Raw genomic sequence first — 17,064 nt, 5'->3', positions numbered from 1 at the left:
TCGAACTCTTTCCTAAATCCTAAATTAGCCCTGACGACCCAAAGTGTTTTGCAAGCGCACTGATGCTTCACCTTCACCCTCCCTCCCCTCCAAGTCCTTCTTCGCATTTTACCTCCCTCCATTTACAACTTCCGTCTCGGCGTTCGCACGTGAATCTGTGGCGGCTGGACACGTTGTTGTCAACAACCACAAACCCAACCTTCTCCTTCCATCACAGTCCGATTTCATCTTTCTTCCATCCTGTTTCCATCCATCGACGCCCCCTGCCATGTACGCACATGAACAGGACTGGTATCAAAACAAATCGGCACTCCCGCTCGGTCGTAGTCCTTCTCGTGTCATCTCTCTTGTCTCTCTATGCTCTTTTGCTTTGCATGGGTGGGACGTCTGGTATCGGGTGTAGGTAAAGACATGCTGAGATGTAGGGAAGGGCGACGCCGCCCCAGGGCATGTGAGGGTTGATATTTGACATCACTGTTGTTCGTCAGTAGGAACACACAGGTGCAAGGTATCAAAGCATGGCAGAGTGAGAAGAGGGAGGGGCGGTTGGGTACATCATCATACACCCGGGAAAGCTAGTTAACTTTCCCATGAGTTAAGCAAAATGTAGGTGGCGGGATTTGTCTTTTCGCAAACAGCATGAGAGTTAGTGTTTTGCGAGGGGCAAGGGATTAGTATCACGGGTACTCTATGAATGGGTATGTTGTTCATAGTACTTGTGATTGATTCATTGATTGACTGTCTGTCTCCATGTCTGATGTATCTTACATATCCCTTCATTGTGTATTCTTCGACGTCAATCCAATGGGTTTATCTGCATGTCTCCCGAATCTGTATGGCCTTGAAAAGGGCATCCGTTCAGGTTGTTAATTATACTCGCAGTGTTGTGTATCATCTTACATATCCATCGTACATATTGATCACCCGTTTGTCCCGTATGCACAGGGGGTCGTGTATCTTGAGCGAACTCAATCGAGAAGGTTCATGAAAGCCTCGAATCCTGGTGGTGGACGCAAGGTTGGGGTAGCCTCAGCTGGGCCTTCCTCGCCGAGGTCAATCAACATGTTCGTTGTGTCCTTCAGAGGCAGGCTTGCAGCCGGGGGCAGATCTGGAGATATCTCGATCAGCTTTTCAGGTGAAGCGTTCCCGTTGCGCCTGACTGATTGGGTCTCGTTGATGTGGAAGTCTGCCCGGTTCTGCTCGTTTTCGCGGGCGGTCCTGGCGTACTGCTGATCGTCTTCCTGCGCACCTCGAATGGTGTAGTCGGCCCATTCGGTGCTTTCGATTACCTGGTCGGCAATGCGTCGGGTGCTGTTGGCGCCGGAGTTGCTGGCAGCTTTGGTCTTGGAGGCTGATGGGCCAGCGGCGGCCGCCTGGCGAGTAATGGGTTGTCTCGTTGGGAATTGCGCTTGCATTCCTCCTGCCTTTGGCCCCTTTTTAAGGAGCGACCTTGATCCGGTGTCGAGCTGCTCACAGGTCTGGCACTTGCAAGGGTCGCAGCACAACGTAGTGCATGGATGGCCACATGCCTCTACATATTTCTGACACTTCTGCATACAGTTGATCTGATCATGTGAAAACCTATGTGCGTGAGAAACGATTCGATTCGATTCGATGGATGAAGACAACTTACGGATGGCAGAAAAGTGTACAATTATGCCCACAAGGCAGGACGCTGCAACATTTCTCGTCACATCCGCCATTGATATAGTTCCAATCCTCGGGCGCTGTTCGTTGTTAGCAGTCGATATCAAATCGGGATTGCTTCACTTACTTCCGATCCACCATTTTCGCTTGTGCGTAACACATTGAAGAGGTAGAAAGTAGCCAACGCGTAGTGGTTGGCCCCTTGGTGGTCGGCATCCCTGCTCAATCTTGCTCCTGTTACACATTATCTTCACGACTTCTCCCCATAAATCGCTGGCCACGGCCATTCCCTCTGCGTCTCCGAACAGATAGAACCCACGCCTGGCACGGGATAAGGCTACACAGACGCGATTGATGACGTCCAGAAACCCAATCTTGCGTCGGTCATTGCTCCTCACCAAAGATAGCAAGACGATGTCGTTCTCTTCGCCTTGATATGAATCCACTGTAACGATGGTAAAAGTGTGACCCCTTAGGTTCTCGTGCCGGCAAAGTTGTTTGAAGATCTCCTTGCGTTGTCCGTTGTAGAAAGTAAGAATGGTTATCTTGCTGGCCTCGACACCATTGAGCATTAAGTAGTTCACTAGACCAATTATCATCTTAGCTTCATCAGGGTTTACATACGACATGAGGGCATCTTGTCGTTCTTCCCACTCGTGAGTAAAGAAGAACGTATCAGTGCCCATGCCTTCGACTGGCGGGCGATTGTTGGTGTCCTTAACGCTTGGGTGGTCTTCCAGTATGTTCCCATAGATCGGCGTCAGCAGGGAACGAATCTCTGGCAACATACGCCGCTGTCGAGTGAGACAACTCATCTGCACTTTGTTCTTTACCATCCGCTCAAACAATGACACATTGAAGTTGAATGGTTTCCCTTCAAACTCTTTAGTTTCGCAATGAGGCCGCAGCTGCTGATGATCTCCGACCAGGATGAGGTGCTCCAAAGATGGCAGGCAGGCAGCCGTAACAGGAGGCTCCAGGGTCTCCGCGGCCTCTTCTACCAGAACCACTTTCGGCTTCAAAGCAGAGATAAGGGCGCGATATTTGCTTAATCCTGTCGTAGTCATGCCAACAAGACGCTGGCTTTTCAGAATTTCAAGATCCTGCTCCCAAAGATGAATTCGACGCTCCTTAACAAACTTCTCGTACTCTACTGCGAGCTTTCGAAATTCTACACTTATTTTCTGCTTCAACTTCCGTTGGAAGTAGTTATAGATGGGTCCACGGTGCGATATGGGTACAGTAGTCAAGTCGTCGGTTCGAAGTATCGTCTCGATCTGTTCGTCATTCAATAGAGCCCCGCTTCTGCCCATGACGTTGTCGCTGATATGGAAAGTGGTCCCCTTTAAAGTGTCCAAACTGTCGTCTTGTGCCTCCGCTTCTATCTCTTGCAGCTTCTCGATTTCATAGTCTTCGGCGTCCTCTTCATGATCCGCAAAATCTTCCGGTTGGAGGGGGCGCAGACATGGCGTCACGCATTTACCAAGCCACTGCTCCATCTTCAGACCGTATGTATCGGGTCCCTGGGTACTCATTCCCATGGCGTTGATTGCCTCAATTGATTCGCCCTGTTCTGCAGTGATTATACCAAACTTAACGAGTATCTTGTGGTCAATAGGCGAATTACCGAGCATTAGAGGCCACAACAATTTCTCCATGGCAGATGTAACCTGTCTCAACCTTGCAAAGACAGATCTGCCTCCTTGAGGGTGCCTAGGTTCCGACATACCTTGGCGCACCTCAAAGAGCGTTCGCTTCTTGATGATGACGTTGTCCTTCGATCGTCCACCAAGGCGTATGAAGTCTTTCTCAAACTCATACACATGCCGGAGCAACTGGTCAAGGGCGTGGTTCGTTTGGCAGGTCACAATGATTGGAGCCTCTCCCAAACCCGCCAAATTGGAGAGCAGGATCTTCAATGCAACGACAGAAACATAAGTTTTGCCAGTGCCCGGCGGGCCTTGAACAATAGCTAGACGACTAGTCAGTATCTGCTTTAATGCGTTCGACTGTGATGCATCAAGGCCGTGTGATTCGTTTGAAGGCCAGTCCTCAAGAATGTTGACATTGCGGAAATCTTGGATATCCTCCATTGACACTAGGCTGCTCATGTCCGTGTAAGGATTAGTTTGGACGTATTTAGGAGGCTCAACGTCTGCCTGGACCTTCACTAGATGCTCAGAAAGGGGAAATGGCTCTTGCATCATATGTTGTAGTGCCAGCAAAGTATGGCGACTGGCCTCGAAAAAGCTTGATCGGCTTTCCACCATTATCCACCGCTTCATCGGGTCTACTTCAATCTCTTCTGCACGAGCAAAAAACAAGTCGATTTCGGGGGGGTTTTGGTGTAATAAATCCATAGGCCGGGCTGCTACGACAGCCAGAACGCACTTGGACTGAAAACAGTCATCCACAGGCGACAAGGCCACCAAAGACCCAGTGATAAGCCTTTTCGACTGTTCCCACCGGATGTGTTTTTTGGCACGTCCGAGTGAGAAGGCCATGCGTATACCAAGTCCGCGCCCAGCAGCAATAATGGACGTCAGGTAGACCGGTTCGTACAGACCAAGACTGCCACTGGCACCGTCGAAGTCACTTTCGTCTTGCCATGGAGATCTACGAACTTGCTCGATAGCGTCTCGAAGTGGCCTTATTGCATCCTCCCTTGCAAGATTATACAAAGAGCGAAGGTAATCTTCTTTGCCTTGATGTGGCCCCTTCACTTTATTCGGCTCGGGACCATCGTTCACATCGATGATTCGCTGTGCGTCCGAGGCAGGATGGCTCTGCGGCAGAAACTCCGAATGAGTGGGGATCTCGGGTTTCTCAAGCCATGAGCTAGTAGGTGGTGCTCGGGGCTCTCGAGGCCCTCGGAAGTAATCACGAATGTCATTGTTTGGTCTTGAACCGATGGTTGCTTGGTTGGCCATGCCTTCGTGATGATGAGCCGCAGTGCCGAGCCGCTCAGCAAGGTGAGCGTTCATCTCTCCACCTGCAGAATCGGAACAGTTCAGTTAGCAGGTACGTTAATGAAGGACGGGTGAGAGAAATGAAAGGGAGTGCCTTGGCCACGAGAGGGGTATGATGCCACACCGACTGCTGCCCCAAACTTATCATGGGAGCCCAGGCCAAAGAAGGACAAATATTGCACTTACCAGGCTGGTCGATACTCAGGGGATTGTATATATTGGCTGCTCCGTTCAAATGACGCCCAGGTGGATTTGGACGGGCTGGGCGCCCCCTCTGCTTGCGCCCTTTTTTTGCCATTTCAGCGGCAGCGGCGCAGTGGAGAAGTATGGCCTAGTCAAGACAAGGCAAGACAAAGTCAGTCAAGGGAAGGCAGAGCAGTGAAAGTAGAAATGGAATGTATTTCCAGAAGTTGGGGATGAGCGCGGCGCGGATGTGGTTGTCGCTGGGGTAGGATGGAGGAAGGCGCGCGGAGGGGTGAAGGTAGGGAGTCAGTGCTTGAACAGTGACGGAAAACAAACGCAGAACAGCCACACTAAGAATTACGGGTAGGTGCATCACTTGAGCAAAACTTGCAGCTGATTCCAATATTAGTACGTTTTCTGAACCAGCCGTGAAATGTGACAAACGCAGTGCATAAAGGAGGACCAGATCTGGCATCAGTAAGACCTGTGATTGACTAACTGACTGATTGACCGACCAAATGGTTGACCAGGGGCACCCCATACATGATGCCATCCTAAAATAGAGCTTCAAAATGAAGTCAGCCACTTTTAGTCGTCACCACTGCTAAAGACAGAGTAGTGATGGTGGGAGAAACCTGACGTTCCAGCACTTTCAATCCTCTACAACCCAGACCTTTTGCAAACACCGTGCCTATAGAAAGCTGTCTGTCGTACTCGAGCCTCACAAGATGTATGCTTGTTTTAATATTCCATGGACAAGGGGCATTAGAAAACGACAGTGCTGTTCATATGGCGGAATGATACAGCAAATGTAGGCCACGTCTAGAATCATTTGAAATCGTTTTGGCTTCATCTGGCTAGCCAGACAACGGGTCCCAAGGCCCCTCTTCGTCCATGCATGGGAGCTGGGAGCTTGAATTAGATTGTCGATATTGGAACCATCTAGAGATATGATTCATTTAAAGGTCTAAAGGGTCGCGAGCTGGTGAGTTGGTAAGTATAGTCCATCGCAACGCAAATACACAGAGAGACCTTCATTACATATCAACTGGATCCATGCCTGAGTAATCTGAACTTCGATCATTCTATCCCTCCCCAAATTCGGCTTTCGCACCCAAGAGCGGCGGGGGGATTGAGGCTCAATTATTCCGCCATCGAACCGAATTGTCTGGCGGACTAGAAATCAGATGGTTGCTTTCTGCACGTTTGGGAATGGGATGGAGCAAGGCCTGATGCATGATTGGCCGGGGGGTTAGTCAGCATTGGCTCTCAACTTCCCCCAGTGTCTTGGCCTATGTCCCGCTCGAGCCTCATCTATAGATCGGCATCCCTGGACCTTAGACTTGCGACAGCCCGCTGCGCTGAGCTTCCGATCGTACGACTGGATGCGATTCTCTCGATAGACCAAGTATATCAAACTCCTTAGCTAACTGAGCTTTGATACCATACGGATCTTCTTCTCCCCCGGGTCCTCCTTGTTCCCCAATTGTTGAATGGCACAGTATGAATTTCGAAGATGATGACGATAACGGAGCTGGTAATTGTTTTGAAATCTAATACTACATACCAATCTCATGTATACTGTAGGCTCCCCAGATACTAGCTCAGAGAATGAGCACGAAGACGAGGTGATGGAAGATGCGGATGATGCCGACAACGATCCTGATGGCGACCAAGACGTAGACGACGGCGATGGTGATGGCGACGATGGCGACAATGACGATGATGATGGCGACGGTGACAATGATGATGACGACCAAGACGAGCCCGAAAGCCCATCACAGCGACCACGAGGGAGCCTACCAAATGGCGGTACTCCAGGACCGTCGCGGTCTAACACGAACCCCACAGTCACGCTCACTTCGCCCTCTCCTCGGACTGCTTCGGTGTCCCATGTAGGCGGACTTCCTTTTCGACCCTCAATCCGCCCTGAAGCTTTCACCGCGCCCGTTTACGATATTGTTCCCACGATTGCTGCTCCACATAGTACCTCAATTAATGCGATTACGTCGACGCCCGACATGCGCTGGGTCTTTAGCGGCGGCGCAGATGGATACATAAGGAAGTTCAATTGGGTAGATACTGCCAATGGAAAGCTCGCCCTCACTGTGGCTCAAAGACACCCATTCGTCGACAGTGTCACGAAAGCAGGTGTGCTATTGAGCTATTGGGAGAACGAGGATGGTAAGCACACCAAATGCTTGAGGAAATTGGAGATCTAACATGATCTAGACCGAGCGACCGATTATTCCTCATCTCTGTCTCCCGTATACTCTCTGGCCGTTCATCACCAGTCACTGTGGCTGCTCTCGGGGCTGGAGTCAGGAGGAATAAATCTCCAATCAGTCAGGCACGAAGAAGGCAAACGGATAACAACACTCCGACAACATACATCTGCTGTTTCTGTGTTGACACTATCGCAAGATGAACAATCTGTTCTCTCCGGTAGCTGGGACAAGACCATTATCGATTGGGATCTGCATACCGGACAAGTAAAGCGGAAATTCGAGACCAGCGGTAGTCAGATTTCTGCCATCGAGCAACGTCCACTCTCGACATTGCCCATTCCCCAAGACACAGACACTATGCCGCAATCAAACGGGACTTTCTCATCCAATAATGGAGCGCGACCGCAGCCAAACGGAGTGTCGAACGGTATCTCAGCACAACGTACAAACCAGCCTTCGACTGAAATCAACAACGATGACGCGCCCGGGTCCCCCGAGAACGACTCGTTGTTTGGCGATAACAATTCGCTATTTGGAGACGATAAGGACCCTTCTGGTGCCCCCTCAGCACTTGCGCCATTCGGTGATGACGATGAGGATGAGTTCTCGAGAGCCATTGCCAACGGCATCCAGCAGGCTGACGAAGATGGCCAGCCGGATCTTGACATGATGGACATCGGCGGGCCAGTGCAGGCCCCCGAGGCCGAGAAGCCCGCAGAACCCACCAGCGAATCAGCCCCACAGCCGACTGAACCTGTAGTGAACGGTGTCACGGACGATGACGCACCCGTGGTCGTCAACGGCCTGCCGCACGCAGAAGAAATAGTCACAACACAGAATGGCGCCAAAGCAGAGCAGCCAGATTCCTCCGAGACAACATTCGTCGATGCCTCAATTGACGGAACACTCAGAATATGGGACCGACGGCAACAAAACCCGGTCGCGCGGATCACGCCTACAAGAAACACGCCTCCATGGTGCATGAATGCCTGCTGGTCACCTGATGGTAATTTCATCTACGCAGGAAGGAGAAACGGCACAGTGGAAGAGTATAGCTTGCACAAAGGGCTTAGGGAGCCTCGTCGGACCTTTAAGTTCCCCAGTGTCAGTGGCGCCGTGAGCGCCGTGCGGGCGATGCCCAATGCGAAACACCTTGTTTGGTAAGTCATATCTCATCTTCGTAAATCACAAGTCCTTCAGAGCGAAACACATCCTACCAGTATATCTGGTTAACCACCTATGTAGCGCTTCATTCGACATCCTCCGCCTCTACGACCTCCGCGAGCAAGAAACAACCAAAGCAGCAGTCCCCTACCTCATCGTCCCCGGCCACAGGACCGGCGTCATCTCCCAGCTCTACCTCGACCCTACGTGCTCATTCATGATCTCGACGGGTGGCAATCGTGGCTGGGAAGGTGCTACAACGGAAGTGTTGCTCGGTTACGAAATCGGTATTGGATCATGAACGCGGACGAAAAGCTTTCTTGGCTAGTACGGCGTGGCATTTGGAGGCGTGCTTTGGAGCATTGGTTCCGTTCCATGCTGCTGCTATCGTTGTCGTATTTGTGGGCGGTGTTGATATTCATTTTTCCCTCCATCGTTTTTTCCCGTTTTGGTACTACTTTATACCCAGGGACCCATTGTCTCCCGCGGCGCCGGGTTTATCATCTGTGATTTTGTTTATTGTTTGGGGTGTATCCAAAAAAAAATATAATTAGCTAAAGATGATATCATCGCAACGAAGAAAGCAGCAATTCTTCATCACATATAGTTCGTTAGCATCACGACCGCTGGTCTGTTCTGGTCCTACCCTGATGTTTCTCCGATCTAGCTTGTCTGGGATGACAAAAAGCGATACAAAATATATATGAGCAACGATATCCACTGTGGGCCTTTTGATACGTGTGACATTTTAATTTTAGGTTATGATAATCTCCACCGAGCAGAAAATGTGTCAAGCTGAGCATTAATTAAGCCTTATGAAGTCTAAGAAGCTATTACACGATAACTATACCACACTCAACATTTGCACGCGTCGTGAACGTGTGCAAAAGAATGGGTCCGAATTAATAAGGGCAGTGAAAGCAAGAAGAAGAAATGGGTATAAGCTCCCCTCGAAGTCCCATCACCCCATGAGCAGGTATCTCCCTCCATCCAGAATGATCCACGGCTCCCGAACGCCATTTTTCGCCTACTCCCAGAAATCTGAATTCGGTCTGAGCAGTGACTTGCAGCGAAGTCTGCCTAAGCAATTCCAAGTCAATACAGTAAGTGGTCAGGCGAAAGACCGGACCCTCCACGTCCAGCGTCTTCCGTCGTGGGGATGAGGTCGATTTCACCACCAACGCGGCCTATTCTTCCTCCACTCAATCGCAATGGCACAGTCCTCCTTATAATCCCTATCTCCCCCGCCCGCACTGTGAGCACCCCTATAGTACAACCCATTCCTCAACTCCTCCTCCTTGTCACTCCAATCCGGAATTTTCTGCACAGACTTGAAATCCAGGTCTCCGATCTTGCCCTCGCACTTGACCTCGCCAGCGCCCGCGTAGTTCGCCCGGATGAAGATGGAGCAGTCGCGCAGGGTCATGGCGAGCCGGAGGTTGTTGTCGAAGCGTTCGACGCATCCGGCTTCTCTTTTCGTTTCCTCGTACTCCTTCTCGGAGGCTTCGTTCTTAGCGCGGGAGGAGGTTGAGGCGGAGGAGCGTTGCTTTTCGAGCTCCTCGAGGCGTTTCTTCGCGTCTTTGGCGAGGTCGAGCCATTCGGGTCGCGCGAGGATGCCCGTCGCGTCGTAGTCGGCTTGGTATTGTCGCAGGGCTTGCAGGACGGTGTGGCCACGGCCGGTGCAAAGGTATTCGGTCAATGCTTCGACAAGACGGGACTCCGCAGCCGGGTCCAGAGGTTTCGATAGCGAGTCTGCTGCTTCGCGAACTTTTCGATGGACGAAAGGTCGCACGAAATGCGCGTCGCCTTGGGCTAAGAGTAGAGGGCACACGTATGTTGCGTCAATGGCTGCGAGGTTTCTGTCATGAGTAGCCTCCGTAGATGATTCTTTCGACTTCCTCTTCCTTTTCTTTCCGTGCGGGTCGTTCTGTCCTCGCTTCGCTCTGGCTTCTTTGCTTTTGTGCGCCTGCAGCGCACACGTCCTACATCTGTACGAAGCCAGTCCCTCGGGCGCATTCGGCGACTGCGCGAGCCATTTCGGCTTGATTTCGATGGTGATGGATTCCCCGGCTACAGGCGACATGTCCTGCATCAGCAGCCCGTACCTCGTCTCTTTGCGATCGAGGATCTGGACCTTGCGTCGCGAGTGCGATTTGATCTCCTGGTTGAGATGCGCCACGACCTCGGAGTCGAGTTTTGTCAGCTGGAGTGGCATGCCGCAGTCCTCAAGGTGCGCGTATTGGAGCAGTTCGGTGACCTTTTCGTCGTAGTCTTTCTTGATCTCCGGGCATGATGGCGTCTTTGCGAGGCCTTTGCTCACGCGGAGGACGTGTCCAAGGGGAAGCTTCTTGTCGCTGTTCGATGAGGATTTGGTGGTTTTGAATTCGAAGGGGGTATCTGAGCCGCTGGATTGGCGGATGCTGAAGACAACATTGGCGGCGCCTTCGGCTAGGAAATGTAGCGAGTAGGTGGATGAAGAATGATCCTTTGCCTTGCGCAGTATGCAAGGCATCGTGTCCGTGAGAGAATTCGCTGGGACCTTTGATGTTTCTGAGGCCATGCTGACATCGCCATTGGGGGAGTCAGCGAGCGACATGGTTGGTGAATGCGGGAGTAATTAGAGGCCAACGGCGGTTGCCAAATCCATAAGCTCGCGGAATGTAGTCCTTATACAGCTGTGTATATAATGTCAATGGCGCGTCCAAGTTCAATCCTGTTCAATCCAGCTCCATAGATGGCGGGTGATTCAATTTCTGTTCGCTGTTGGAGTGCGCACAGTGGACTGGCTTGTGCTATGACGTTTTGTTTTGTTTTCCCGGGAATCTACCAATGGGGACACCTGACGCCTCCTCGAATTCCTGAGACCGTTTCGCTTACGCCAAAGTCAATCTGCACGGTTGGTGGAAGCTTTCTTTACATGTTGAGGTCGTCGGAAGGGGGCCGCATCTACTTTTCAAAGGCGACCGTAAAGCGGAAGTGTGGCACGCGTGGGTCTTCCAGCTCTTAGGTCCCAAACATTCGACCGCTCGCGTGGCGTAGATCATCACGTGTCGGTCAGCTCGTGTTTCGCTGGCCTCCAATGAGCATAGGGAATCGTAGGGAGCCTCAGCTTTTTGATAAGTAGTAATCTTCTTTCTGTCAGATACGTGGTGTGCGCTGTACTTGCCTTATCTATGATAGGCTCGCAATGCACGCTCAAAAACAACACCATATAGGAGGTTGTCACTAGTGAGGCTCTCGATGCACCACTCAAGGCAATATCAGATAGATGAGTGTACAAGTTGTGGGGCGCACGATGCAAAAAGTGGGTTCTCAAAAGGACATTGGCTGCATTGTTCTGCGCAATATGTTCTATTAAAGATTACGGGTTTGTGTGCGGAGTATAGATATGTGTATAAATGGACGTGTACATGGCGTGTATGTTCAAGTATATGGGTATCTCGAGCGCGCTGCAGGATCAGTGTTAGTGGCCTCAGGTATAACCAAATCCCCTCTGTAAGCTAGCTGTAACTCAATCTGTTCTCGCATCATCCATTTTGACGGGGAAAATCTCCTTGGCTAAATTCGCAACTTCTCCGCCTAAACCAGCAAGGGCAGCCTTGATTTTCTCAATGGTCTCCTCATTCAAGCCGCCCTTTCTTGAGTAGAAATCTACGCCAGCGGGCGTGAACAATGTCTTCGCAAAGTATGTGACCACCCATTGGTTGTCCGAGCCTGGAACGTCTCCATATCCCAATATTTCCCACTTTGAGCTCGCAATCGCCAGCCAACCTTTGCCTCTCCACTGGTAGGCTGGGCTCGCCGCGTCTTCAGCAGGCTCGGGTGCCGTGCCGGGAACGTCAAACGGCTTGTCGATGCCGCGGACAGTCTTGAGTTTCGTGGAGTCGAGCGACTGGTAGGTCACTAGATCGTCGAGGTGGGCTGGTGAAGTATTGGGGATCTGTTTATAGGTGATTCGGACGTTGCGGCTCTTCTTCCACATGGGGAGCGTGGAATGGGTTACGTTCCATGACCCCTGCAGCCAAGCCAGCGTCGGGGGCGAGACAGATGGCTGGATCTCAGACTTTAGGCTCGAAGGTGAACGCAGAGTGATGTCGGATGACATGGTGGTAGAGTTTACCAGTAGAGAAAGTGGATACGAAGGTAGGCTGGGGGTGGTGACGAGTACACTGGAGGCGGAAGTATTGGCGGCGTGGCTGGATCCTGGCTGGGAGGATGCTGCGAGGGAAGAGGCGCGTTGAGGCGAGAGAGGCGCGCACTGTCTGGGTATAGTAGCACAGCTGTTCAATAGTTTTGCACTGAGTGGTAATTGGGAGGTTGTATGAAGCTTCTTCATGTCTTCAATCACGGTCTTGAACAGAGTGTCGGTGATGGGGAGGGGATGTTTACATCAACACAAAAAGAGATACATCTTGCAGGCGGCTCTTGGTGACCCGAGCTGCAGCTGTCAACCGCAATGAGTGATAGGACAGTATTCCTCCGTACTCGTAGCCTGTACGAGGGTTGCACCGTTACAAGTCATGGCGTGTAGTTATTTGTAGGGCTGGGAGATCGACAGCAGATGTACCGGGAAAGACACAGCCGGAGCAACCGAGCCAGTCCGCAAAGGGGAAGGCCACGCGCATCGCTTGTCGCCTCTGCCTCTTTGACATCACACCGGCAAAGGGACCAACCTCCCACAGACAAGAACACTTTCAAACAGCGTAAAACATCAATATTTCTTGGTGGCAGTGGCCGTTATTATGATCTCAACACCGGCTAAATATAGAGCACTGACCATTATTGGTCTCAGTAACGTCGCGAGGATCCGCAAAGCTCTCGGCGAGACGTAGCTGACGACGCCTGAAACCCTTCCGCGTCTCGCGGGGCTGTGTAAGTGAGCGTATGGGTCCACAATATCCTGCCACCGCCAACCATTTGCCTCTTGCCTTTCGTTTTTGTATAATCATTTGTAGGCTGAGGCTCTGGAAGCTGAATCTACATAACAAACCCATAGACCTGCGTGGCGTTGACGTCCTATTTCTGCTCACTTCCACTTTCAAGGGCCCATATCAAGGTCATCCACTCCGCACTCCCCCAGTCACTATCAATACAGTCGCTTCATCCTCAAATCACTTGACTATACTATCAATTCCACGACCAAACCAGTCACTTCTGTCGTTATTAATCTAGCTGAAGCATTTGTCGATCAATATGTTTTTCAAAGCCCTCTTGCAGGCTTCTCTGGCACTACCATTGCTATACACGACCGCTTCGGCACAGACAGCATGTAATAACTCGCCTTCGCTCTGCGATAAGGCGTACAACAACATAACACATCTCGGGGCTCACAACTCCCCATTCCTTCGAGACTCGACCACGTCGTTCTCTACATCGGGCAACCAATACTACAACACTAGGACACAACTCGAATCAGGTGTTCGACTATTGTCTGGGCAGGTCCACAAGAAGAACAACACAAGTGGAAACAGCGCATGGCATATGTGCCATAGCAGCTGTGATCTCTTGGATGCAGGTACTTTAGAAGAATGGCTCAGCGAGATCAAGTCATGGATGGACAGCAACCCGAACGACGTAGTCACGGTCCTGTTGGTGAACTCTGACAATGCCTCACCAGCTGAGCTGGGTGCATCTTTCGAGTCTACTGGGCTCGATAAGTTGGCCTACTCACCTCCGTCACTATCTCAACCTCCCGAGACGTGGCCCACTCTTCAGTCTCTCATCTCGAACGGGACAAGGCTGATGACTTTCGTTGCTTCGCTCACCCCGAGTGCTCAGTACCCTTACCTCATGGACGAGTTCACATTTATATTTGAGAACGACTTCGAGAACGAGACGCCGACCGCCTACTCCTGCACACCCAACCGACCAAGTCCACTCACCACAGAGCAGGCCGCCACTTCCGGCCGCATGTTCTTCATGAACCACTTCCTCTACTCTGTCCAGCTCTTTGGTATTCAATCCCCCAACGACACCTACATCGGCACGACCAATGCCCAGACCGGACTTGGATCTCTAGGTGAAGCCATCACGAGCTGCACTGGTGTCTACAGCAAGCCGCCTACCTTCGTGCTCGTCGACTTCTTCAACGTCGGACCAGCCATTGGGAGCGTCGACACAGCGAACAGCGTCTCCAACCCCACTGGCCGCAGGAGCGCACCCGCCGAGGTATTGCAAGAGACATCTGGTGTATCACGACAGCAAGGAAGCATGTTTGCAGTCGTGGTAGCCGTTGTCGCTGCCATCTCGTTTGGCATGTAAAATGAACATTTTTGTATTATTTCCTTCCTTAATTATTTTTTACTAGTTTGGAACGGGTCAAAAGGCATTTGGGCATGAAGGAACGATCTCACATATGTGCATGGCGACGGCGTTTTTTTCTTCTTCTTTTCATATTTTTATCATACATACTGCACTCGGCGTAGTCAGTATCCCAAGACTACTAATTCACTAGTAGCAGATCGCGATGGAAGCGATTAGATGATTTGCATTTCGCATGGACGGAAAACACTCTCTTGCTAGCTACTCGTATCGATAGCACATAGATAGTTGATGTTTAATCGACTTTGGCCAGACCAAAAAGCGCCAAATGAAACACTTGCAAAGACCATCCCCACAATCGTGCATCTAACTTGTGCTGCTAACACTTTAGTAAGAGTACGGAGTACGTTGGTCGTCATCCCCCATCGTTCAACGCATCCCACCAACGGCACGACTGCGTAGTCGGAATCGTTGATGACCCCACACTACATACGAGCATTACCTCACCTCACCTACCTATCATTTCCTTCCCTTGTAACGGAAATACGAACCGCAAACGCAAGAAGATGAGTTTATGTACCGTGTAGACCAACCCCACCAAGCGAACATCAACATCCCACCCGACCAATCACCACTATCCCTCCATCGGAACCACCCACCTACACATAAACCCTCATCCCACGAAACGAACCACCACCCTCAACAACACACCACACCCATCCCATCCCATCTCCGCCCACGCACCCATACAATCAATTCCCAATCCCTCAAAAGCAGTTTACGGAGTACCACAAGTCACAATGTCCACCCCAGCGACTCCGAATCTGGAAGAAATCGCAACGCCAGAATCCTGCATCGCAGACTTCTGCCTCATCCCCCTCGGCACGCCGACGCCATCCGTCGCCCGCGAGGTCGCCGCCGTCCAGCGCCTGCTCGCAAAGAGCGGTCTGAAGTTCTCCCTGCACAGCGCGGGGACTACCGTTGGTGCGTATGCGTTTCATCGTCTCTTTTTCCTTCCCTTGCCCCCCACTTGATGCATGCATGCATGTATGTGTGGAAGAGTCTAGAAAGTGAGGGATTGAAGTCCTTCTCGTACGCGGGGATATTGTGTTTTGTGTACGGGTGAGGGAGGGGTGATGTTGGGGGGGAGTTTGGAGAAAAATCGGAAAAATCGGAAACTCGGAAATCGAGTTGATTTTCTGTGGTTTATTGTTTCTTTTGGTATCACGGCATCACTGTTGCACTACTACTGCACTGTATCAAGTACCCATTTCCGACACACATCAACATCCCCGTTTCCTATACCCTCCACCTTTCTATTTCTTCACTCTTCATTTCCACAGTTTTACAGTTTTAAAAGAAAGAGGGTTCTAACGACACACCTCGCGTGGGGTATTCACAGAAGGCTCCTGGGACGACGTCACGCGCGTGATAGGCCAATGCCACGCGCTGATCCACTCGCAGGGTGTCGTGAGGATACAGAGCTCGGTCAGGATCGGCACGAGGACGGATAAGAAGCAGGGGTTCCAGGATAAGGTGGATGCGGTGGAGAAGCTTTTGAAGGAGGAGGAGGGTGGTGCATGAGTTGTATTGAAAATAGAGATGGGGCTTATTTTGAAATTCGGGAACGGAATTGAAGTATTTCCGGGATTGTAGAGTATGTTAGAGATGTGTATATGTTGGCTTGTGCTCTCGGGTAAGCCCACAGTCGCACGGATGGGGGCTATCAAAGTCGTCACGTGAGGGTGCATTCACCTCATCGGCAGACGCGTCTACCACGACGTCCCTGTGAATATTTGAAGGCATTGTCCTCCGTAAACAACCCTCTCTCCAACAATCTAATCATGGCGACAACGGAAGCTAATCGCCAACCTGAATGGGTCACAAGAACATTCGAAAAACAAAGCTCCACCCCCTTCCCTACCCCAAGAGCCATGGCCGCTATCCCACTCGACGAGTTGGGGGATTGACTGGGGTTCGGACAGAGTTGAGAGCGAAGATAGGCTAGCCAACGTGTACGATGAAGGTGCAATGGCACGTGTAGGGCTATCCCACAGTGTCCAACGGGGATTGCGCGCACGCGTTTAAGGGGATGCTTGTCTGTCGAATGTCCATGTCCATGTCCATGTCCATGTCAATTGACAGTGACCATGACTCCGAGTCAAATGTACTGATCGCCCACGTCAAAGATGAATTTCCCCAGAGACAAGACGATAAGAAGCGTAGCGTCGTGTACGGAGTGCACCTTTCAAGGATATCGTGAAATCGAAGGGAGGGATCATAGGTCCAGAACAGTGGCACATTCTAGAATTGAAGGAATGGCTAGGACAAAAGTTGCGTGGTTGCATCTCTGGATCGTGTGCCCAGCTCATCCGGCGACACCGCTTTCTCCATAGTTTTCATGGAGTAACGGAGAAGTGTGGTTATTTTTTCCCTTCTCTTGCGCAAGAAACTACGTGTGTGTCCATACACCGCAAGTTTAACGCCCTTGGCTAGATGGGAGGATCAGACGAGGTTAGTCCAGGAAGAGGATAATACGGGATGGCATTGTGTGCATGGCCCCGATTATCTCCGCCCGGCCGGCGCATCCATCGGAGGGTGAGAAGAGTCTG

General features: G+C 51.2%; 6 protein-coding genes across 6 annotated transcripts; 3 read left to right on the top strand and 3 right to left on the bottom strand.

Moving 5' to 3' along the window:
* Nucleotides 1-968: 968 nt before the first annotated feature.
* BU24DRAFT_482133 (P-loop containing nucleoside triphosphate hydrolase protein) lies at nt 969-4,642 on the bottom strand (the record flags this gene model as incomplete). The annotated part of the gene is made up of 4 exons (XM_033533224.1): nt 1,775-4,642; nt 1,634-1,727; nt 1,549-1,581; nt 969-1,278 (listed from the first exon to the last, which is right to left on the bottom strand). The coding sequence occupies exons 1-4, from the start codon at nt 4,629-4,631 to the stop codon at nt 969-971; spliced, it is 3,294 nt and encodes a 1,097-aa protein (XP_033382961.1). The 5' UTR covers nt 4,632-4,642.
* Nucleotides 4,643-6,118: 1,476 nt separating this feature from the next.
* On the top strand, nt 6,119-8,906 carry BU24DRAFT_423535 (WD40 repeat-like protein). Its single transcript, XM_033528279.1, has 4 exons — nt 6,119-6,336; nt 6,387-6,983; nt 7,032-8,187; nt 8,273-8,906. Exons 1-4 carry the CDS (start codon nt 6,303-6,305, stop codon nt 8,490-8,492), a joined length of 2,007 nt encoding a protein of 668 aa, XP_033382960.1. The 5' UTR covers nt 6,119-6,302; the 3' UTR covers nt 8,493-8,906.
* A 32-nt stretch (nt 8,907-8,938) lies between these two features.
* Nucleotides 8,939-11,010, bottom strand: BU24DRAFT_217745 (uncharacterized protein). Its single transcript, XM_033522020.1, has one exon. It carries the CDS (start codon nt 10,785-10,787, stop codon nt 9,363-9,365), a length of 1,425 nt encoding a protein of 474 aa, XP_033382959.1. The 5' UTR covers nt 10,788-11,010; the 3' UTR covers nt 8,939-9,362.
* Nucleotides 11,011-11,502: 492 nt separating this feature from the next.
* BU24DRAFT_423533 (uncharacterized protein) lies at nt 11,503-12,709 on the bottom strand. The gene has a single exon (XM_033528278.1). It carries the CDS (start codon nt 12,525-12,527, stop codon nt 11,703-11,705), a length of 825 nt encoding a protein of 274 aa, XP_033382958.1. The 5' UTR covers nt 12,528-12,709; the 3' UTR covers nt 11,503-11,702.
* Nucleotides 12,710-13,285: 576 nt separating this feature from the next.
* BU24DRAFT_217683 (uncharacterized protein) lies at nt 13,286-14,841 on the top strand. The gene has a single exon (XM_033522019.1). It carries the CDS (start codon nt 13,385-13,387, stop codon nt 14,450-14,452), a length of 1,068 nt encoding a protein of 355 aa, XP_033382957.1. The 5' UTR covers nt 13,286-13,384; the 3' UTR covers nt 14,453-14,841.
* Nucleotides 14,842-14,943: 102 nt separating this feature from the next.
* BU24DRAFT_423531 (uncharacterized protein) lies at nt 14,944-16,499 on the top strand. The gene is made up of 2 exons (XM_033528277.1): nt 14,944-15,436; nt 15,855-16,499. The coding sequence occupies exons 1-2, from the start codon at nt 15,253-15,255 to the stop codon at nt 16,034-16,036; spliced, it is 366 nt and encodes a 121-aa protein (XP_033382956.1). The 5' UTR covers nt 14,944-15,252; the 3' UTR covers nt 16,037-16,499.
* The last annotated feature ends 565 nt before the right edge of the window (nt 16,500-17,064 follow it).

The sequence above is a fragment of the Aaosphaeria arxii genome (genome assembly GCF_010015735.1).
Source record: "Aaosphaeria arxii CBS 175.79 unplaced genomic scaffold BU24scaffold_5, whole genome shotgun sequence".
In the NCBI taxonomy this organism is placed as follows: domain Eukaryota; kingdom Fungi; phylum Ascomycota; class Dothideomycetes; order Pleosporales; genus Aaosphaeria; species Aaosphaeria arxii.
Note: the sequence above shows the minus strand (reverse complement) of the source record. Positions and strands in the feature narration are given on the sequence as shown.